Here is a 24,835-nt window from a genome sequence, read left to right as displayed (position 1 = left end):
GAATAAAAAAAACCATCCTGGGATTGAAAAATCTTCAGAAATTGGAGGAGACAGAGAAAACCAAAGAGAGCGAAAAAGAGAGAGGGGGAGATGAAGGGAATTATATCTAGAATGAAACGAAAAATTTAATATTTATAACCGCTTTAAAAGAAAAGTAGAACTAGAAACACGGGCGATATTTCTCCCTTTTACTTTGAAAATAGAAAATTTCCTGGCCCCTTTTTTCTTCCCCCTGACGTTCTTCTTAGACGTAACACGAATGAATAGACAATTCCATTAATTACTTGAAAGGCATGCTGGGATTTTTAAACAGCCCCCTACTATGTATCAAACCAGGGAGAAATGAGGTAAGATGGAGTGGAAATAATTATGGGCGACCTAAGGCATGCACTGAAACTCTCCCAGTGTACGTAAGTTTAGCACTCCCCTACTCTTCGGTAGGCCATTTGTTTAGTGCTGCCACGTAGCGCCGTTGTATTTGTATGAGAACTAGCTTAAATTTTTAAGACAAAGGGGGCGTCCTTTACGTTTCCGTACAGTACGACCCTACCTAAACGCCACTGGGAGCATGCTGGGACGAAGTAGGTGCTTTTACGTAGGTGGGGGTACAGAGGTAATGTTATAGGAATGGGGGTTACCACTCCAAGCCTCTCTCCTTTAAGGGGAGGCTGAAGTCCGCCATCTGTGGTTATTTACCAAGAGGCAACGTTAGACGTAGTTCACCCGAGTTCAGTACTACACGCGGAGAGAGGCTAGCCGATTCGCAGTGTCTCTAGCGGTGCTTCTTGGCGCGAGGGAAATAACCCAAGAAGGTTATCTTCCCACCTCTGTGATGTTTGCTTCACTTCTGTATTTAATGAAATAGTCTATTACCCTAAAATATGCCTAGGGGGTTAATGTAGTTTTGTGGCGCAAAATATTATGCGACAGAAAATTTCAAATTTGCTCTTCTTTACCAGAGCCTCCAGAGGGGGGCGGGTTATGTAAGAATTTGTGAGATAGAGAAACCTAGAAGTGACACACATGAAATTACTGCGGTGTTGCTGTGACGATACTTTTTATGTGGGGGATGAGATTGTATCATGTCGCTTTATTGACATTGTGGTGTCTACTGTTTTGTTGACACTTCGGGAAAGGAATGCCCGGTGTTGTTTCTATTGTTTTCTTGCTTTCACTGTTTCGTACTGGTTTTGCAAATATTTGATATTGTAACAAAATACTCTAATCATAACTCGAAAACAGTGTCCCTTGTGGCATACAAAATGAAGATATAAGTTACATTTTCGACTCAAAATTGACTTCCCAATTTATCACAGGCTTATCAGAAACACCCTGTATATATGCAAATCAATATATTCAAGCACACTTAAACACTATTACCTGTGATAATCAAATTAACCTTACACAAAACTAAATTACAAATAAAGAAAATCACGAAAATAAACTGACGATTAAAACTTCGAGATCAAAGCCTTCAAGTCCTTAATTTATCACAGACTTATCAAAAACACACTTAACAAACACTAATTTCTTTGATAATCGAATTAACCTTACACTAAACCAGAAGTAAGATGAGACTAGAAGTATCGAGGTAACCGAATTCTTCACTCGGCGAAAGTGAATATTCTTGATAACACACCAACGGTTGGCCCTCTAGTAGCGGTTTCTGAACCCCCCCCCCTCCAAAACGTGGGACGCTCGTGGCGGTAGACGGCCGAACTAGATTCAAGCACTCGCGTCCGTGTTCCGCGGCTTTGAGTTGAGGGGAAGGGGGCAGGAAATGTTTTTTGGAACTCGACCAATTTTTTTCTCTCTAGTGTAGGCGCCATGGAAGCGGCGAATAAAATCCTCAAATTTGTTCACTAGTGCCAGGATCTACTACCAATGCTAGAGCTCTTTACTTCTAGTCTCATCTTACTTCTGACTAAACTTAACTAAATTAGAAATAAAGAAAATCACAAAAAAAAACTGACGTTTAAAACTTCAGAAAAATATCCAATCGAAATCAAAACAAAACTCTTAAGGGAGATGCGAAAAACGGTGGGGAAAAAACACTTAAAACTAGTATTCCAACAAAGGCTTAGCTCAGAACCAGATAAAAATAGCCTTTACACCAAATTAACCCATCAGTAAACCACCACCACCAAAACCCCTTAACTATAATAGACTCACTGATCTAAAACGGGAGAGAGAATCTTCCCCCTCACTCATTGTTGTTTTTCTCTCTTTCTTTTTCAACAGGTGTCCCCTGCACCATTTTGGACCTCAATTGACAAGCTGAAGCCAGAGAGAGAGAGAGAGAGAGAAAAGGCGTCGCTAGAGAGAGACCCCAAAGAGAAATGACAACGTCATCAAACTGGGAGAATTGAGACGTACTGGGAGAGTACAAGGAACAGTTGCCAGTCATCCTGCTAGGAAGCATAAATCGTAAAACGACAACCGAGGGTCCAACTAACGTCAGTCATAAAAACTGAAAAACCGTAGGAAAAGATCCCACGAAGTTAAAAAGTGCGCGAAAAAGATACATTTGGCGGGAAAAAGCATATATAAAAATTGCATCTCCTGAGGGACTTTCCAGTTGCCACATTATTGAATATAAAGTATTAATCACGTGACGTGTTAGTGATCAACCCCGTGTTTCTTAAAAATAATAAAAAAGGCGCGAATAAGAGAAGTATTTGGCGGGAAAAGTATATAACATCCAGGAAAAGTTCATCTCCGGGCCTTGGCTCTCGGTTTTCTGAGGGGCGCTTAACACCCTACCAAAAAATACGGTTGTAATCCCATCTTAGTGTTCACCCCCACGTTTCTTAAAAAAAGTGCGCGAAAAAGCAAGGTATTTGGCGGGAAAGTATATAAAATCCAGGAAAAGTTCATCTCCGGGCCTTGGCTCTTGTTTTTTCTGAGGGGTTTAACCCTCTACCAAAAAAAAAATAACATCTTAAAGATCACCCCTACTCCCGTTTCTTAAAAAGTGCGCGAAAAATAGATATTAGGCGGGAAAAGTTTATTATAATATCAACAGGAAATTCAAATTCGGGCCTTGGCAACCGAAAATACAGCATAGCTCGGATTAAGTTCCTCGAAAACAACAAACGGAAACTAACTGCAGTGATAATCCCCTCGACCACTGGTTTCAAAGTATCCATCCGAGTCCAGTTGGGTCTCTCTCTTTTCCGCGGGTCTCACATGATCGGATGTTGACTAGAGGGGCGGTGTCGTCGGAAGAAGCGGGAGGAAGTAAAGAAGAGGATAGGAAGAAGGAAGTAGCCTAGGCAACGAACGAACGGGAGAGGAACTGGGGGTTTCTATGGAAACGACGCTTCCAGCATCGCTAACACTAGTGGATCATAGAAGAGACGCCGAACCAGACGTCATTAATCGGATGTGACGCGTACCAACGCGAGGTGCTACCTTTTCCCCGGGATTCTACAAAAATTATTAAAAAATAAAATAACCCTTAAATAAATCGGTTTATTTCCAGTGCTGAATAAAAAAACCAAAAATAATAAAATTAACTAGCCATATAATTGGTCTCCCTTAGATTAGTAAATTCCGTAGTTTTAGATCATTTTTCCCTAATGCAAACGAACCCTCATCATTTCGAGTCCTCATAAAATGCAATTGCAATTATTACCGAGCGCTAATTAAAGATCCGTGTTATTGCATATGGAATTAAAAAGAAATCGACTTAGCGAGTGATACGTAAAATAATTGGAAAAATAATTAAAATTTGAAAATACGTGTGTGGCTGTGTGTGATTGTGATTGTGCAATTAAATTTTTGCAAAACTTCCCATAAGAAAAAGAAAACGAAAACGAAGATCTTAAGCCTAATATTAATTGCTAATTAAAGCAATTAAAATTAAGCGATGGTTATCATCGCGAATACATAAAAACGAGCACAAAAAATAAATATAAAAGTCCATTGTTAATTAGCGAGCATTAATTAAGTATTATATATACATAAAAAAATCGCAAAGTCAATTAAAATTTAGGAAAAATAATTAAAGATAATTGATTATCTCTAAACAACGCTGGCTACATTTACATTCCCGAGTCAAGTCTTTTTCTCAAAGAGATACCGCTCTTTAAGAACCTAAATATTTAAGTCTCACGTCATTTGCAAAAAGAGAGACTAAACGTAAATAGAAAATCCTCTCCTTAAGTTTATTGTTTTAAGAAATCCCAGCCTCTTCCATCTTACGGTTAAGAGTTATCCCATCATTTCTTCCACCATCTTCGATTTATAAAATTGAATCAAGATTTCCAATTGTTTATTTTAGTGAACGGAGTCTTTGGGAATTTTTTTTGTTTTTTTAAAAAAAAATATCGGTTTATATTGGGATAAAGATTTTTGTGTATATCCAGATTGCGTTTGAAGCAAAGCTTTCGGTTTAAAGACACGCGAACGTCATCTCTCTCCTATAACGAGAGGTTGAACAACGCACGCCGTAATTCTTCTAAATTCAAAGTGAAAATCGTAGTCGTAAAAAAAAAATACGCGCGGTAAAATTTAACGGATTCGCGCATAAATTATAAAGGAAATTCGCGAAGAAATAACGTGAAAACTTCTGCAAAAAACCGTCATCGTAAAACTCGCAGGATTTATTGAAATTCGCTTAAATTTCGGCGAAAACCGTCATCGGAAAAATTTCGCGTTAAAATAAATCAGTCGCCGCGAAATCGCAATGCTTTCAATTGAAATTAGCAAAAAATAACGTGAAACCGTCATCGTAAAAAGTTCACTTGGAAATTCACTTTCAAACTCACTGGATTTATTAAAATTCGCAAAAATTCGGCATCGCAAAAATTCGCGTTAAAATATATCCGTCACCGTGAAATCGCAACGCAGTCAATTGAAATTCGTGACGAAAAATAACACGAATACGTCGGCAAAATCTGTCATCGTAAAATTCGCATTAACACCCATCAGATTTGTGACGAAATCGCTAAATTATCAGTTGAAATTCGCGACACAAAAACGTGAAAACTTCGTCATCGCAACATTAATCGCGATAAAATCCATCGCAAAACAAACCTGATAAATTGCAAGAAACAAGTGAAAATTACGTCAGAACCATCGTTAAATTTGCGCTTAAATACATCTGTGTCGACGCGAAATCTAATTACAACTCGTGTGAAACAAAAAGTGCAAAAACCATCATCACAACAATCAGAGTTACCAACCGTGAAATCGCTTAACAAACTGGATTAAATGCAAATCGCGAAAATCTCAACTCCAAAACAAACTCCGCGTTAAAATCATTCAAATTTAAGTATACCCAAAAGTGGTTACCCTCTCGCTCAAAAGAACTCAAAAGTGAACCCGAACAACCTATACATACCAAAAACCAGGAGTGCAAGGTTGATTTTCTTTTTATTAGTTTGTCGGAAACAACCGCAGTCTTTCATCCAATTCAAAAACGGACCCAAAATCGTTTACATTTACGACAGAAAAATTTATATAGAAAAGATATAAAGGCGAGTTTTATTTTTTTAGAAGAAGTTTTTAGTTTAGTAAATCCCACCCCTATTTGAACCGCGTGCAAGTGTGGCGTGGGCCTCGACGCACACGTTTGACGCCTCTCATTCCGCTACGGGCGGATACGGCTCAAATGCGTTCTCCAAGAAACGTCAAAGCCTGGTCGTTTGCAGCTACCCATTACGTCCCATGGCTTACCGCGACAGACCACATCCAGCTGCCACCGTGGGAACTGGGAACTCCAGTTGTCCACCCGGAGGTGGTGGTGCTGGAGTACACGGTGGCGTTACCGATCACTCGTCATCAGCTACAACAACAGCCTCGGCTTCCAGCGCGGGGCACCACCATCCAGGTGACGGGTACCAGCAACGCGACCATCTCGCCACCGTGACAACAATATCCCCGGAGCCACCGGAAGAAGACGAAGAACAACAACAACATCACCATCAACACCATCATAGACATCACCGACATAGAAACAACTACGGACGTATGTCGGCAGCCGCCAGTTTGTACAGTTTCACAAGACGATTCGTACGTTTCCTCCGGAAGACGTGGCAAGGAGAACCCGGTCAGTTAAATCATTACTTTAAGCATGATAACTCCGCCATCCGGAAATGAGTGTCAATCCCCTTTCTTTTTTAAAATGTAGAAACACTTCACTTGGTATTTTTGCAAGGTACCCCACCATGATAAGCATGGATATAGAACAATATACAAGCTGTTTGTGAAAAGTGTCTCAGAAATTAAGTGGCAACGTGTTCTTTGGGCGATTTCGAGTCAAAAATGTAACTTCTATCTCCATTTTCCCCTAAGGGACACCGCTTTCAAATTATGCTTCGAGTATTTTAGGCATGACCCCTGAAATTTAATTAAGAAACTGAAAGACAGTTCTAATTTAATTAAGGGGTCATCCGTAAAACACTACAATGTTCATAACTTGAACACGGTGGTCCGGACGCCAAAATGTCATAGATGTTACATTTTCGACTGGAAATCGCCCAAAGAACATGTTTTCTCAATTTCTCACAGACTTTCAGAAACACCTGTGTATAATATATAGCCTGTCTTCTAAAAAACTGTTATTAGATATAAAAAAGAAATTGGACATATTGAAAATAGGTTCTCACGCTCAAATCAAAAACGATTGTCAATAATTTTTGCCTCAATTAAAATTCAATATTTGGCACAAAAAAGAACTATAGCTAAGCTTTTCAAGAGAGTGGTAACCAGGATGAACTTCCTGTCAATGTAGACACTAAACAATTTAATTAGTCTTCGAAATATCTGCATTATTTTATCTTTCTTCAAATTCAATTTAACGATACTTAATTAGGAGTTATTCATAAAGTTGAAATGTTAATTTACGGGTCTAGACTAGCCCGACTAGGATGTCCTTAACAGACTTAATGGCTAAGGCTCGCCTGCCTCCAAACCACTTCCAAAACCTTTCCATGGTGTTTCTGATACCAACCAATGCAGTTCGGTTAATCAAATTCGGAAATTAGCCAATTAATGACTATGCAAAAAGAACAAACAAACAAACATTTTTCTAAAATATATATCAGATTAATTATCATTAAAACCATCTCAAAATTAATTAAGTCTAAATGGAATTCGAGTAAGGATTGGTACGTTACATATCGAATTGGAAGATTTTGGAAATAATTAGATTAAGTTTGGTTTATGCAATTAGATATTTAAGCCAAAAACCTTTGTTACAGGTAAATTGAGTCTAATCCGATTTGTGACAATAATTTTTCGATTTGAGCATTAGGATATATTTTTCAATATTCCCAAAAATAAAGAAATCAATCCATGTATTCGTCGCATGGTTCCATGGTTGCCCCTGCGTCCCAGAGCTAGCCAGCTAGCTAGAACTATTAAGCATTAGTAAGAATTAATTCATGTTACAAAGAATGGTTATTCATTCGCATATTCTAAAAGGCCCATTCAGAATAAAGTCCTAATAAACCAAGAAGTGATATCTAGTTTATTAGGAAGAAGGTATAAAGGCCCGTTTTCAATCACTTTTGCTTCAAAAACTGAAGCAAAACGCTAAAGCGAAATCGGAACCCGTTTTCAAACGCGCTTTTTTGGGCGCTTCTGAATCAGATTCGCTTGAAATAATCGAAAAGCTGGTATCTACCTCGGGTAGATATTTGCTTTCGCTTTTATCCGAAAAGCGCTTGGCCTAGTAGTCACGTGGGTACGTTATTTCTCTCGAGCAATTTTTTTGCGCCGCGTGTTTTAAAGTGAGAATAGGCCTAATTTTCAAAAACAATATCGAGTGTTAAGGATATTTAGAAGCATATTAATGGTGTTTTTAACTATTTTAAGGATATTTAGAAGCATTTTAATGTTGTTTTTAACTATTTTAAGGATATTTATGAGTATTTTTTAACTAGCCTAAATATTGAACAGAAGACAACTGATATAAACACGGGTCCTGACGAGCGTGGAGAGGCGAGAGAAGTGAATTTGAAAACGGGTGAAGAGTTTCGATTTTGCTTCACCATTTGAATCGCGTTTTTGTCAGGCAAATCGCGATTTACTGTTGAAGCGAAGCTAGTAAAAAAAGCAACTAGAAAAGCTTGATTGAAAACGGGCCAAATTTCCAGCTTTATCTACAGTCCAAACGTATATAGTAGGTCCGGAGTTAATCCCCACCGCCTCTAAAATACAACCAGCATCATCTCATTGGTTCTTGAAAACTCACGTCAGCGCAACGCGAATGATGACGAAAATTACAGTCATATTTTCCGACTGAGGAGAGGCTGCGAAATAGCCCGGACTCCTTTTACGTCCCCCCTTGTATTTTGAAAGGGGGGGGGACTGCGGGACTATGGCGCGCGAATACTTAGGCATCTTATACCTTCTCCCTAATAAACTAGATATCACTTCTTGGTCTTTGGTTCCCGTCGTTGGCCTCGTTAATTTTTGTCTAATCTGAATAGGCCTTTAGTATATTAACATGAATGAATTGTTACTATTTAGAGCAATTATAGCGTAGTGCTGATTTAAAATAGGGTTAGAACAGAGCATGCGATGCATTATTAATTAGTGTATCTTAGTTAGCATAGAAGAGAGAATTTTCCCCGTTGATAATTGGATTTGAAAACGCATATATATATTGAATATTGATGTCGACCCATATACATTCCCTGTATATGTATATTTATTACGTAAAAACGTTGTATCACGATCCCAAATTATTTAGAGCACAATTGTGGGTAAAAACGTAGTCCCTTAAATATAAGTAATAGCACGAAACTGAACTTTACCTATATCGTTAACTTAATTCATTCGAGTTTGAAGCTACAAATTAACATGGAAAACGTGTACACGTCAACAATACCCAACGCTCCAGTAGTTCCTTCAATTTTTCAATTGAAATTCCATGATATTTCATCTTTTTCCCTAATTTTTCATCCTTTTTCCCTGATTTTTCAAGTTTTTCCCTAATTTTTCATCCTTTTCCCCTAGTTTTTCATCCTTTTCCCCTAATTTTCCATCCTTTTTCCCTAATTTTCCATCCTTTTTCCCTAATTTTTCATCCTTTTCCCATAATTTTTCATCCTTTTTCCCTAATTTTTCATCCTTTTTCCCTAATTTTTCATCCTTTTTCCCTAATTTTTCATCCTTTTTCCCTAATTTTTCATCCTTTTTCCCTAATTTTTCATCCTTTTTCCCTAATTTTTCATCCTTTTTCCCTAATTTTCCATCCTCTTTCCCTAATTTTCCATCCTCTTTCCCTAATTTTTCATCCTTTTTCCCTAATTTTTCATCCTTTTTCCCTAATTTTTCATCCTTTTTCCCTAATTTTTCATCGTTTTTCACTGATTATTTCCCACGTTCCCCCAACCTTTAAGGTAGTTGTCAACGCTACCAGTATATTTTTAAGAACAATATTGTTTATAATAAGCCAACTCTAAATTTGGTAATTAAATCATACTTTGAAACGTATTTATAGTAACGTGCAACAGTGCACTGTAACGTTCAACGTTGCCATTTTTCACAAACCAAAGAAATTTTTTCCAACTAAAATTCCCTGACCTTTTTGACCTCTTTTAAAATCCAATGTTTTGGCAACCCTACATGTTGACGTACACGTTTATCATGTTAATTTCTTCAACTCAATGCATTGTTAAATTATCCCTCACGAGTCGCCTGGATAAATTCTAATTTAATTTTTGAACCTTATATTTTTAAACGCTACAGAAAAAAAAACATTGTTTATAACAACATTTTCTTTCATACTAATCACTAACAGATAACTTTAATTACGAAACAATTCTGGTAACGTAAATACCATATTTAAAACCTTCCATTAACGATAGGGGTTAATTGTTCCCAAAAACCCCTGGTTACTGTCTGGACAGGAATGCATACAGCTAAATGGAATCATTGTGTAGCCAGCCATTTTCTCAATTTATGCGGATTTTGTTAGAAGAGCTAGACTTAATCATTATCTATGACGAATTTTACCTCTCCAATAATCTATCTCACTGCGCGTGACCTCACATTGCCACCAACCAATGAAACGACAGTTAGAAAGACGTCATCAGAATTATAAATAGGCGTGACGGATAGTAAGTTCTCAAGCCCGGCCCTCAAAACAAGCGTAGAAATTAACATCGCAATGATTCCAATTAGTTGTATGTATTCCTGGTCTGGAGTCTAGACCATTTACACTTTCACAACATTATTTTTAAAGCGCGTACCATGGACTAACGAGATGGAATTCTCTCCTTATAAACTCAACAATATCAGCGTACAAACAATCAATACAGTCAAAGGCAATCAAGATAGAACCAGGTTTAATTGATTCTAACCCTTTAGTAATTCACGGTGACAACGCGAATATAATTTAGACGATATTTAAGAGCAAGTTGTAAACCTAATTGGCCGTAGAGTAGTCTGCAAGGTTCTTGGCATCACCCAAAATAGACGCGCAATGCTTCAAACTAAGCCAAGCTAAGCTTCCGCGTGACGTACGTACGTGGACTGGTATTATAGTGTGTTTAGATTAAGTGGGTTTCTAAGGCTTTGCGGAAGAAGGGAAGTGATAAAATCAACCAAGGATTAAATGGATTATTTTAAAGGATCGATGCTTACAAAGTGTTTTCTTAAAATTCGAACTTAGATACTTACAAATAGTTTTCTTAAAATTCGAACTTAGATACTTACAAATAGTTTTCTTAAAATTCAAACTTAGATGCTTACAAATAGTTTTCTTAAAATTCAAACTTAGATGCTTACAAATACAAAGTGTTTTCTTAAAATTGAACCTTAACAGGGGCAAGTCTCATTTAAAGTGAACGTTTTAAAATACAATTTAATGAGATGGGGGTATTTTTCTCTTTAAAATAAGACAGGTTTCACTAAAATCGGTTATGATTTCACCAAGTTATAAATTTTTGAAAATCGATTGTGATATTCTAAATGCGCGGAAATTATTTTCTTTCCCCTTTTGCGTCATAATTACGTAAGAGGTTTTGTTCTAGCACCTGCAGTTCAGGCGAAGTTTTAAACTAGGCTTAGCAAAAAAAAACATTACTCCAAAATTAAGCTAGTTGTATCAATGTTAACTGTATATTTGTTAAGCATATTAAATTGTTAATAAACAAGTCAACTCGTAATTTACAAATTACAACATATTTAACGTAACCAGCCGCAATGTTGTAACGTCCAACGTTGGAATTTCCCTGACGGCCAAATTTTAAATTCCCTGATTAAGCCAGGTTTTCCCTGACCTATGGCTTCCCTGTTTAAGTCATCTCTTCTCATACTGAATAGACTCGTACAATTTTCAGTTATTTTGAAGTATTTGAAACCTATTAATTTGAACCAGACTAACGAAGACATATTTCGAACATTCCACGCTAATCTAGGCCTAGGTCTATATTCAATTAGTTCAGATTTCAAAGTTGCCCGAAGACTGAAATACTGCATAGTTCGCGTCTGTTTCTCCTGGAGTCTGGAATTACATATTAGATGGATAGGTACGTGTCCGACTCAATTAACGCGATGCCAGCTTCAAACGAGTAATTATAATTGTCAAGGCTTTGAGGAACAAAGGAAGCAACGCATTCTTGGAATTTTATCTAAATTGTGAGGATGGAGAACTCGAATAATTTACTTGGTTTTCGAATTGATTAATCAGTTACGAAACGATTTATGGAATCCGTTTTGAATTTATATCGACTAATCAGTTACGAAGCGATTAATCAAATACTTTCTCAATTTTCGAATCGATTTTTCAGTGACTTTGCGATTAATCGAATACTTTGTGAATTTTCGAATCGATTTATCACTTAACAAGCGATTAATCGAATATTTTCTGAATTTTCGAATCGATTTATCACTTAACAAGCGATTAATCGAATATTTTCTGAATTTTCGAATCGATTTATCACTTAACAAGCGATAAATCGAATATTTTCGGAATTTTCGAATCGATTTATCACTTAACAAGCGATAAATCGAATATTTTCGGAATTTTCGAATCGATTTATCACTTAACAAGCGATAAATCGAATATTTTCTGAATTTTCGAATCGATTTATCACTTAACAAGCGATAAATCGAATATTTTCTGAATTTTCGAATCGATTTATCACTTAACATGCGATTAATCGAATATTTTCTGAATTTTCGAATCGATTTATCACTTAACATGCGATTAATCGAATATTTTCTGAATTTTCGAATCGATTTATCACTTAACATGCGATTAATCGAATATTTTCTGAATTTTCGAATCGATTTATCACTTAACATGCGATTAATCGAATATTTTCTGAATTTTCGAATCGATTTATCACTTAACAAGCGATAAATCGAATATTTTCTGAATTTTCGAATCGATTTATCACTTAACATGCGATTAATCGAATATTTTCTGAATTTTCGAATCGATTTATCACTTAACATGCGATTAATCGAATATTTTCTGAATTTTCGAATCGATTTATCACTTAACATGCGATTAATCGAATATTTTCTGAATTTTCGAATCGATTTATCACTTAACAAGCGATTAATCGATTATTTTCTGAATTTTCGAATCGATTTATCACTTGCGAAGCGATTAATCGATTATTTTCTGAATTTTCGAATCGATTTATCACTTAACAAGCGATAAATCGAATATTTTCTGAATTTTCGAATCGATTTATCACTTAACAAGCGATAAATCGAATATTTTCTGAATTTTCGAATCGATTTATCACTTAACAAGCGATAAATCGAATATTTTCTGAATTTTCGAATCAATTTATCACTTAACAAGCGATAAATCGAATATTTTCTGAATTTTCGAATCGATTTATCACTTAACAAGCGATTAATCGAATATATTCTGAATTTTCGAATCAATTTATCACTTGCGAAGCGATTAATCGATTATTTTCTGAATTTTCGAATCGATTTATCACTTGCGAAGCGATTAATCGATTATTTTCTGAATTTTCGAATCGATTTATCACTTAACAAGCGATAAATCGAATATTTTCTGAATTTTCGAATCGATTTATCACTTAACAAGCTATAAATCGAATATTTTCTGAATTTTCGAATCGATTTATCACTTAACATGCGATTAATCGAATATTTTCTGAATTTTCGAATCGATTTATCACTTAACATGCGATTAATCGAATATTTTCTGAATTTTCGAATCGATTTATCACTTAACATGCGATTAATCGAATATTTTCTGAATTTTCGAATCGATTTATCACTTAACAAGCGATTAATCGAATATATTCTGAATTTTCGAATTGATTTATCACTTAACAAGCGATTAGTCGATTATTTTCTGAATTTTCGAATCGATTTATCACTTGCGAAGCGATTAATCGATTATTTTCTGAATTTTCGAATCGATTTATCACTTACGAAGCGATTAGTCGATTATTTTCTGAATTTTCGAATCGATTTATCACTTACGAAGCGATTAGTCGATTATTTTCTGAATTTTCGAATCGATTTATCACTTACGAAGCGATTAGTCGATTATTTTCTGAATTTTCGAATCGATTAATCACTTACGAAGCGATTAATCGATTAATTTCTGAATTTTCGAATCGATTAATCAGTTACGAAGCGATTCATCGAATACTTTCTTGGTTTTCAAACCGATTAATCAGTTACTAAGCGATAAATCGAATACTTTCTTTGTTTTCGAATCGATTAATCAGTTACGAAGTGATATATCGAATACTTTCTGAATTTTCGAATAGATTAATCAGTTAAAAATCGGTTAATCAAATACTTTCTGAATTTTCGAATATATTAATCAGTTAAAAATCGGTTAATCAAATACTATCTGTATTTTCGAATCGAATAACTGAGTGCAGCCACCTCTTGATGGAAACATTTTTACTAGCTTAGTCACGTGTAAATAAGTAATAGTTCTTGTTGCTATAACCAGGTGTCAACAAAAACCGGCGTACTATGGGTAAATATTAAGGATATGCCTCACTGGGAAGGGCCCTCTGGTGTTAACGAAATAGATAATACAATGGCTACTCCAGTATAAGCATCCCTTCTCCAAGTATAAACCCCTACCATTCCATACCATATCATTTCCAAGGTTAAGCTTAGAAGAGAAGTGAACGGTGAGACGAGTTAAATTTGGATTTGGGAATTATCTCATTATGTCAAAATACCCCATTCAATTCAATACGCGGCTCTTGCATATTAAGACAGTCCATACAAGAAACAATAGAGCATCTTAAGACTCTTAAGACAATAAACAATCGCTTATTCTATTGTGTAAACTTCATAACAAAGGCTTAGCGATTTGATTTATATAATCCAATATAAGAACTCGGGAAAAAACAAAGACAACACGGACACCCTTACCTAAGTCACTACCAACGTTGGTAGTGCCTAAGTAATAACAGAAGTAAGATAAGGGACTAGAAGTAAAGAGCTCTAGCATTGTTAGTAGATCCTGTCAGTAGTGAACAAATTTGAGGATTTTATGCCGCTTCCATCGCACCTACACTAGAGAGAAAAAAATTGGTCGAGTTCCAAAAAATTTCCAACCCCCTTCCCCTCAACCTAAAGCCGCGGAACAGGGACGCGGGTGCTTGAATCTAGTTCGACCGTCTACCGCCGCGAGCCTCTCACGTTTTGGAGGGAAAATTCAGAAACCGCTACCAGAGGGCCAACCGTCGGTGTCTTATCAAGAATATTCACTTTCGCCAAGTGAAGAATTTGGTCACCTAGATACTTCTAGTCTCATCTCACTTCTGGTAATAACTTAAAGCAAAGACTAATGGTTGCCGTGGATTCCTATAGCTTTAGGTTCTAGACTCTATGGGGGACGTGATACCTCTTTATGCAGGGAATTTTAAACTGTCTAGAGAGAGTAGAGATTGCCGTGAGCAACTTCTCTCTCTCCACCGTAATAGGATTAAAATAGCGACTGCGGCTGCAAGCCGTTGCTTCTTTCAAAATTGCAAACTTTAAAGGGAAGATAAACCACGGTTGCTCATGGTGCGGATGTTCCCAAGAGATTTTGTAATCTATTTAATTTCAAAATGTTCGGTCATTGATTTAGGATTTCGAGATTTTATCAGAAATTTCACCTAAAATGTAGGGCTATACCGAACTCTACTGCATATAGTTTTAGCCTCTCTTTCTACTTTAAAATGTTAGTGTATGGTGGCATCAGGTTTGTTTGGAAGAGTGGGGTGATATCCATTAGGACCATTAACACTTTGCAAAATAGGAAGCTTAACTGTACAGGGTGTTACAAAAAAGATAAAGTGGCGGGACCAAAGTACAGTGGGATATGGGAAATCAATTCTAAGTCAAAAACGAAACTTCTATGATATTTTAACACAAGGGTAGGGACACTCCGAACTAGTTACGATAACGATTAGATTGTATTATTAGGACAGTTTCTTTCCTAAATTTAAGGGATCATCCATAAAACATTCCAATATTTATAACTTGCTTATATAGGGAGGCCCTAATGGCGAAATGTCTTGAAATTATTTTGGCTCAAAATGTCCCATAGAGCCTTAGAGGAGGGAAGTTTATAATGGAGTAGTAATCATACTCTACAGCGTTAACAAGAGAAGGCCATTCCCAAGAATGCCCGTAAAATTTTCCCATACCTTGGAGGAGAAAGGGATGGAGCAAAAACCTCCATACCTATAACGTTGCAATCTGTAGTACCCCCATCTACGGAACGACACCGAAGTCCTCCCAGCATGCTCAGCGTTTCGTTAGGGTCGTACAGTACAGAATCGTAAAGGATAATAGGTGGCGATTGTTAAGTGCTGCCACATAGCGCCATTGTAAATGTATCAGAACTAGCTTCTATTTTTAAGACAGAGGGGGCGTCCTTTACGTTTCCGTACCTTACAACCCTATATAAACCATGGACGAACCAATACTGAAGGACCGATGGCAGCCCATAGAGCCCCATACTAAGCGACTAAACAGCCAATGTTAAGCTTAGTTTCCCCTTTTCAGCGCCCCAAAATGGAGGGGGGTTATTAAAAAGACAGAGTCAAATCCCGGAAAAAGCTAGCGCCATCTAGACAAAATAAGACGTTAGATGCTTTCCTCTATAGAACTTTTATTCCCCCATATGCCCCCCACTATCCGGTTTGATACTATCTGCCGCTAGAAGGCGAATTAACAAGTATTTTTCAACTTTTCCCTCTGACATCCGTCCTTCAGTATTGCTCTGTCCATGACCACTCCATCCCTCTCTCTCCTTCAAGATTGCACCCACTATACTTCGCTCCCATATCACCCTTTTATTCAAACACCCTGTACACACGCATTCAAAAGAAGGCAGGCATGGAAAAGAGAGACAGTATATATCGCCTTTAAAACTTAAAAGGCAGCCGCGAATGCACCTATACATTACGTACGTACTTTTGAAAATAGTAGAAACAACTCCGAGAAAACTTTTCAATTCCAACCCGACAACACAACATCTCGAGTAAGCAGTAAGGGATAAAAAAAACTAAAAAAAAAACTCAAGAAAACTCGGGTTTTCAATGTCTTTTTCTTCCACACAAATTCCCAATGGAGGAGATCTACTGTCTATTCCACTTTCCGTTTACAGTTCTACCGTCTATTAACATAAGTTATATGTTCCATCCATAAGTAAGCCGCTACCTATACACGTTCGTAATGCTACTGAGAGACTTACAGCTCGAGCTAGTTTGAGAACGACGGAAGCGAGAATTGAAGTACTACACTGCGAATTTACAATTTCAAATCATATTTTACCACGAAAGTGGTATCATGTTACGCTTTCAAGTCTCCACTTTCAAAATATCAAGTTTATAATATAATTGAACCAAAGTTTCTATTTTTAAAATCCATCGAAAAATCACGACAAACTCAGTTTCGATATATCAACAATTTTGTCTTGTCGAGCTTGTTCGCCCGTTTTATGACATCACTATGACGTCAGGGGGAAAAAAGCGCGGGAATCCTATACGTGGCGTCTCGAGCTTCTCGCCAGTCTAAACTCTGGGTCTGATAGCGGAGAGAGTGGCACCATCTCACGTGAAAAAAAATATATCTGTGACGTCAGCCAACGGGAAACGTTTTAGCCTTTCATAAAAAGTGGATTTCAAATAATTTCATATGAAGCATTTTCAAATGCATATTGTCAAATAACCAGAAATCGGAGAATTAAAAAGCTTGATATTTTTGAATTCACAGAAATTAATTTTGCAGGACTTCCATCTAGTCCGCATTACTAAGCCTTTGACAGCGCCTCACCAGGCGTGGGTATGTCGCTTTACCTCGAATCTATGACCTACCTCACTCACTTCAAAATTACAAGCTCCATCCAGTTTGTAACCAGACTTTACAAACTTATGGAAGGAACAAAGATCTTATGAACTTATGCTATTAACTATAGTGCTTTTAAAGGTCTTGGAAAAAAAATTGCCCAAACTGTAGTTTAGTTTTAACAACATTGCAACTTCGCCGTGACATGGATTGTAGACATACAGACGCCGAACTGCAGACTTGAATGACTGACTATACGTTGGCATTAAACTCTGACCTTTTTTTATGGTATTAGTTCGAAACATCGAGAAAATCTTTCGATATTAAAGTGGATGGGAATAGAATTGTAAACATAATTCTAACTAATGATTTGTGCTGGCCAAGGCCCAAGGAACGAAAAATAAATAAAAAACAAATGGTAGAAGCTTAGAAGGCATTACGTAACTAGATAAAATCAGTCAAACTACGTTTCATCTTAACAGTTGACTGATTTTGTATTGTTGCAGATTTTGATCTATTTTAAAATGTATTTTTTTAAATAAATTTTAATGAGGTATAGGGGCAGAAGTATATAATAATTCTCTTCGCGAGAAGTGTACCATCCACAAAGCGGACGGGGTAATTGTAACATGATGCTACCCAACATCATTTTACATTTGGAGTACTCAAGGTTACTAAACCGAATCACATCCGCAATGCGATAAATAGTTCCTAGCTCATCATTACTCTATTAGAACTAAATTACTTGCCAAGGCGCATGCGCTTGTGGATTAATATATATCTTGACTAGCTGTTACCCGCGGCGTCGCTCGCGTGTAATAAGAACTTCTATCAAAATGATATAAAGAATGGGTACATTTTACTGATTTCTGATATTTTTGTAGCACCTTAGGAGCGAGGGCACTCGGCGTTGCCCGTCAGCCCGTCGGGATGCATTTTCTATTATTTTTCACGCGGACATTACTCCATAAAGAAGGGTTTTAGGTTTTTGACCGCCATTTAAAAAGATGGAAACAAATCGAACCCGAAAGACCATTCAGCCCGCCTATAGGTCAAAGGAAACCAGTGTACTAATTATTTGTGAAATCGGTTGAAACGCGCGGACTTTATTGCATAGAAGAAATCTTTTACATTTCTGGGCGCCATTTATTAAGATGGCGGCGGATTAGAAAAAAACTTTCTTAGTACATGCCTACTACTTCCTTCTTCTATCTTCTATGCCATAATTACGTAAGATGTTGTTTTACGCGCCATCTGTAGCGAGTCGCGCGCTTCAATTCAAAGTTTCAAACTAGGCTTAATAATAACATTACTCCGAGTCCACATTAGGCTGCAATGCTACTTCCGCCGCGTTAAGCCTAATATTAACCCTAAGCCTTGGTCTTCAGAGTTAACCCCTTATAGTTTCGAACAAGTACTTAAATATAAATCAAGCAAATTCTCTTAGTCTTAACTGATTAGTATTATATTTGTTTGTTGAGTTTAAGAAAATAGTGGTAGAAAAGTATAGTTACTTATAGTTTAAGAGGGAACAAATTGCTTTGAGAGGAAGAAAATTCTATTTGTTTTTGTACGAAACCACCTAGGGTGGGAAGAAACCTCGACAAATACGGGACATTTCTTATAAAAAACGAGGGACAAATGACCCGTAGTCACGTGACGACCAAACCGCGACACGGAAATTCCCTATTCGATAATATCTTTTTCGTGTTCCAACCCTTTCCCGCCTCTTTCGATATAAAAAGCGAGGGGTTAGTCATTCTCCAAAATTTTGTACACCTGATTTCTGATTTCTGAATTTTTATGTGAATTCCGTTGATTACTGACTGAATTTCTTGATTTCCGTGATTACGATTATTTTAGGTGATTTCCATAATCTTTACAATGATTTCCCGTTATTGCCGCAGATTACTCGAGATTACTACTTGAATTCCACTGATTACTCGAGATTACTACTTGAATTCCACTGATTACTCGTGATTACTATTTGAATTCCACTGATTACTCGAGATTACTACTTGAATTCCACTGATTACTCGTGATTACTATTTGAATTCCACTGATTACTCGTGATTACTATTTGAATTCCACTGATTACTCGTGATTACTATTTGAATTCCACTGATTACTCGTGATTACTATTTGAATTCCACTGATTACTCGTGATTACTATTTGAATTCCACTGATTACTCGTGATTACTATTTGAATTCCACTGATTACTCCATTTCAACTGATTATGATTTTTATTTTGGATTTTCGAATTCCTCGATTGATTATGCGTGATTATTTGACGAAATATGTGATTACCGAGATGATTACAAAAGATTACTAGGAAATCGTTTGATTATTTCTGATTCTCTCAATATTCGATGTGATTTCCAGTGATTATCGGAGATTTCTGATTACTCACAAAATTGATTATGATTACTTATGATTTTCTTAGAATTCTAGAAATCAAGTAATCGATTTCGGCGGTTTTGTACACCTGATTACTCAAGTGACTAGCCCCTCGATAAAAAGGGAAAGAAACAAAGGAAAAAAAGCGGGAAATAATTCATTTTCCTTGTTTGTAAAAACGTAGCTGAATAAAAGGACCTTATCCCAGACTATTTGTCTAAAACTACCTGTGTTAAGTAACTAGCCAACATAAATTCGGGAAACACTGAAAGTGTAGGGGGATGTTTGTTAAGCTAAGCTAAGCTAAGGCTTAATTATTTTGCAATTTGAAGTAAGGTCATGAGGTTCATGCCCTCCGCCATAAATGTTTAAAATTACCAGCGTTAAGTAGGATTTTATGGTTAGATAACGCCATTAAGGGATAAATTTCTTCATTGAGGTATTGTAGGGGTCATGGGTCATCACAAAGAAATTTAAATTTTGTTTGTTAAGCCTTGGCTTAACTAATTTCATATTTTAAGTAATATCCCGTCGCAATACCAGCAAAGTAAAATAATAAATTGTTTAGCACTTACAAGAGTTCACATTCTCGGTTGAAATCAGGTCTAGGGTCCAGTTGAAATCGTGTCCCAAGGTCCGGTTGAAAGAGGGGTTCAAGATCGACTTGAAATCGTGTCGAAGCTTCGGTCAAAATCGGCTCCAAGGTCCGGTCGAAATCGTATCCCAAGGTCCGGTTAAAATCGTGTCCCAAGGTCCGGTTAAAATCGTGTCCCAAGGTCCGGTTAAAATCGTGTCCCAAGGTCCGGTTAAAATCGTGTCCAAGGTCCGGTTAAAATCGTGTCCAAGGTCCGGTTAAAATCGTGTCCAAGGTCCGGTTGAAATCGGGTCCCAGGTCCGGTTGAAATCGGGTCCCAGGTCCGGTTGAAATCGGGTCCCAGGTCCGGTTGAAATCGGGTCCCAGGTCCGGTCGAAATCGTGTCCCAGGTCCGGTTGAAATCGGGTCCCAGGTCCGGTCGAAATCGTGTCCAAGGTCCGGTCGAAATCGTGTCCCAAACTCCGGTTAAAATCGTGTCCAAAGTCCGGTTAAAATCGTGTCCAAAGTCCGGTTAAAATCGTGTCCAAAGTCCGGTTAAAATCGTGTCCAAAGTCCGGTTAAAATCGTGTCCAAAGTCCGGTTAAAATCGTGTCCAAAGTCCGGTTAAAATCGTGTCCAAAGTCCGGTTAAAATCGTGTCCAAGGTCCGGTTAAAATCGTGTCCAAGGTCCGGTTAAAATCGTGTCCAAAGTCCGGTTAAAATCGTGTCCAAAGTCCGGTTAAAATCGTGTCCAAAGTCCGGTTAAAATCGTGTCCAAAGTCTGGTTAAAATCGTGTCCCAAGGTCCGGTTAAAGTCGTGTCCCAAGGTCCGGTTAAAGTCGTGTCCAAAGTCCGGTTAAAATCGTGACGTCCAAAGTCCGGTTAAAATCGTGTCCAAAGTCCGGTTAAAATCGTGTCCAAAGCCCGGTTAAAATCGTCTCCAAAGTCCGGTTAAAATCGTCTCCAAAGTCCGGTTAAAATCGTCTCCAAAGTCCGGTTAAAATCGTGTCCAAAGTCCGGTTAAAATCGTGTCCAAAGTTCGGTTAAAATCGTGTCCAAAGTCCGGTTAAAATCGTGTCCAAGGTCCAGTTACTTAAAATTAAAATTTAACCAAGGCTTAATGAGAAAAAAGCTTTTAAAAACCGCAACGTGTTAACTTGTCAAGAACCGCTTTCAACGAAAATAACACGCGAATGAGTCACCCCACTGTCACGTGATTCATCTTCACGAATCGCGATAGCGGAACCAAAGAGGGTAGAAAGAGGGAACAGACCGAGGGGGGGGGTAAATTTCATTTTAGGCGGGAAAAAATTCTGAAAATGGTCTACTGTAAAAGGGACAAAATTTGAATCATAGGAAATCATAAAAAATATATAAAAATAGGCCTAGCAGCTACACGTAGTAAATCAATTTCAACAAAACAAAGTCCAATAAAAACTTAACATAGTCTATTTTTAAAATTAACTTTGCCAACTGGTTGAAATTTCTGAATTAAAGTCGTAAAAGAATTCAGATAATAACGTACGTACGTTATTATACATCCCCAAAACGGGAAAATTCCCCATTTCTCAAGAATTTAGGGAATGTAAAATAAGAACCGCCAAAAACGCCAGCCCCATAAAGGAACCAATAAAAATAACTGACTTGGTTACGAGCCGATGTAACAACTTACGTCGTTATTGAAGGCCCATAACAGGAAGTAAAGAACATATTCAAGGTATGATATAACACTGATTAAACGAGTACCCATAGCACATATAAATTAATGCCGATTAAATGAAATACCGCCCAAAACCCCTCCCAAAATAACATTTCATTTCCTTTGGAAGAAATACGGTAACAAAGAATTGGATTTCTCCCGAAACGTTAATCACGGTTTCGATTCGACAACAAATTAATAAGTAAATAAATATAAAAACCTTTTAGAGCAGCTAATTCATGATACTCGAAACTACATTCTTTGATCCATCCTTTATCGACATTAAAATTAAGTTAAACGACATGATTTTAACCGCCAGATTCAGACTCTTGGCTAACTTTAGGTTGTATATACCGTCCTCCCAACACAAAAATTTTCCGTGTAATCACCTCTTATGATGATGTAGCTATCCTACAGCGAGACCTTAAAACCCTTGAATCCTGGGCCAGTGTTAATGGTTTGATGTTTAATAGCGAAAAATCTCTTGTCCTGACTTTACAACGCCGTCCGATCGACACTCGGACTCCATCTCCATATCACCTTAATGGTCTTAACATTCGACGGGTTAATGAATGTCGGGATTTAGGCCTGATCGTGACTCATAACTTATCCTCTAAGGCACATGTTAAGCGGTCTTGCAAGCGCGCCAATGGTCTCATCTCCGTGATTAAGGCGAACTTCCCGGGCATCTCTCACTCCTTATTAACGCGCCTGTTCCAATGTTATGTCCGTCCTGTCTTGGAATTTGGAACTCAGCTTTGGAGTCCACACACACTTGGGGATATTGACATGATTGAGAATGTTCTAGGCCGTGCAAGTCGAATCCCTCCCTCACTACGAAACAAACCCCGCGATACCCGGTTATCCACCCTAGGCTGGAAGCCTCTCTCCCTTCGTCGTACCTATCTGGACCTTATTAGCGTTTTCAAAATCTTAAGTCAGCCCAATCAATCCTACTTTACCTGGCACGATAATTGCAAGGGCACAAGGGGCCACAGTCGTCGACTTTTTTCCCACCCATCTCGTACCAATATACTGCGAGATTCCTTTTTTCGCAGGACCATTAAATTGTGGAATGCTCTACCCGAGGACGTGGTCTCAGTCACGTCAGTCCCAGAATTTAAACATAAACTAAAACTGTACCTTAACCTGTAAATTTGCATTTCTATTTTGTATTTTTGTATATTTCTGTATATTTTCTTTTTTTTTTTTTCCCTATGGAGCTGTATGACCTTCTGATAGGGTTCTAGCTCGTCAAATAAACGGAGCAAAAAAAAAAAAAAAAAAAAAAAATTAGTTAACGGCGATAATGTAAGGGAATTTTCCCGACTGTTTTTCCGGTTTGCCGCGTTTTACAAGCAGACTACGTTAGTCGTGACCCAATGACCCCAGTCACTCTCGTACGGGACTGGAAATAAGACACCTCGGTCATGAAGAATATCTCTTCAATTCTAAATCGCGCCAAATTTGAAAATATTACGGTCGTGATTTTGCAATTTGTTTTTTTTTTTTGAAACGGGGTGATTGAAATTAATGACTACAAAATGGAAAATGTCGATCAAAGCGAAAGTTATTATAGAATTATCACCTTAAAATTTAAGCCTCGGTCTGACAAATTGAAGTTTTATTATTATTTTTTTAACAGTTTTGGTAGGGGTTTGGTAATTACAAGCTAGCACTCTATACTCTAGTTATGAACTTCCGTGTCATACAAAATTAAAATGATGGAAATTGAAACATAATCCCAAGGCAGCTAGGTCAGGAAAAAGGGTTAGCTTGGTTGTCCAAGAAAAATTAAAAGTGGAAAACATTATTATGCCGGAAACGACACCACTTTCACGGAATATCCGGAGACCAAACCCGACATCCGCAAACCAATCTTCTCCGACCAGAACCAGAGGCAAATGGCCCAACCACAGTCCTAATAAATACCAGCCTAATATCTCCTGGAATCGTTTTTAAGCCTTGGAGTTTCCCCTCTTTCTCTAGAATGGTAATTAGGGATCCCGCAAAGTAGTCGTAGAAAACAGACGGAGAGAGAGCAATAACTCGCAGAAATTTTGGATTCTTTCAAATAGACAAGTTAAGCCTTAGACTCTGTTAATTCTCAGTAAAGTATTAACAAATCTTAACTGCAACATCAATTCTTGAAGCGTGCGGTGTTTAAAAAGTCAAATGCAAAGGCTTAACGAATATTTACATATTCAGTAGTCACGTGGTATTAATTATATAATTAATGAGTATAAAAACTAACAGAAGAATAGGCGTTCTGCACTTAAAGTTCTTTGAAACATTTTTCCCGCTCATTTCTGTTGCGTCGTCTGCTGCTGTCTCCTCGGCCTTAGTCGTACATATTTTTAGGCCAATTTCTTAAACTCTCTAATGACAAAACGTGAAATTCTTAATCTAAATCATTCTTGTCATAAAAGTTAATAGATTTTAAGACTAGGGATGAAAATCGCCAATGTTTATGCGATAGAATTTCCTTTGTTAATCTAGTTAACGCGAACGAACTGTTAACTATACGTATAACGTTTGCTAGCGCGTGTGTTAAAATGACTTACCCATAATGCATTTCTAATGTAAGGGATTAATTTCGGTCAGATGTAACTTGTCATTGAGGCAAATTCAGGTGTCATTTCATTGTGTACTTAACGAGAGCGGGTAAGTTTCGCAATATGCAGAACATTTTTAATTTATGGGGGATTAAAAACGAAGCTACTTCCGCGGAATTAAAAACTTTAGTTTTAGGATTAAAAATGGGGATTAAGTTTTTGGAAACTTAAAACATAAAGTTTAACATTTTAAATTAGAATATTTAGATGTTTAACCGGCGGGGATATGCAGGGTGGTTTTGCCATTTGACGACAATAACAGGATGTAAATACGGCGTGTTAC

General features: G+C 37.3%; 1 protein-coding gene across 2 annotated transcripts in view; it reads left to right on the top strand.

Annotated features, from left to right (window-relative positions):
• Window positions 1-4,363: 4,363 nt before the first annotated feature.
• LOC149718360 (A-type potassium channel modulatory protein KCNIP1-like) overlaps window positions 4,364-24,835 on the top strand; it is a 60,321-nt gene continuing 39,849 nt past the window's right edge. The window contains exon 1 of one of the 2 annotated variants that reach the window (XM_089842787.1): window positions 4,364-6,055. In XM_089842787.1, coding sequence (XP_089698913.1) covers window positions 5,674-6,055 — 382 coding nt within the window. In that variant the 5' untranslated portion in view covers window positions 4,364-5,673. The remainder of the gene's footprint in view (window positions 6,056-24,835) is intronic. The other variant, XM_089842719.1, reaches the window with a different exon arrangement.

The sequence above is a fragment of the Phalangium opilio genome, unplaced genomic scaffold, assembly GCF_054372755.1.
Source record: "Phalangium opilio isolate 3A_F unplaced genomic scaffold, DU_Popi_V2 ptg000002l_1, whole genome shotgun sequence".
Taxonomy (NCBI): domain Eukaryota; kingdom Metazoa; phylum Arthropoda; class Arachnida; order Opiliones; family Phalangiidae; genus Phalangium; species Phalangium opilio.
Note: the sequence above shows the minus strand (reverse complement) of the source record. Positions and strands in the feature narration are given on the sequence as shown.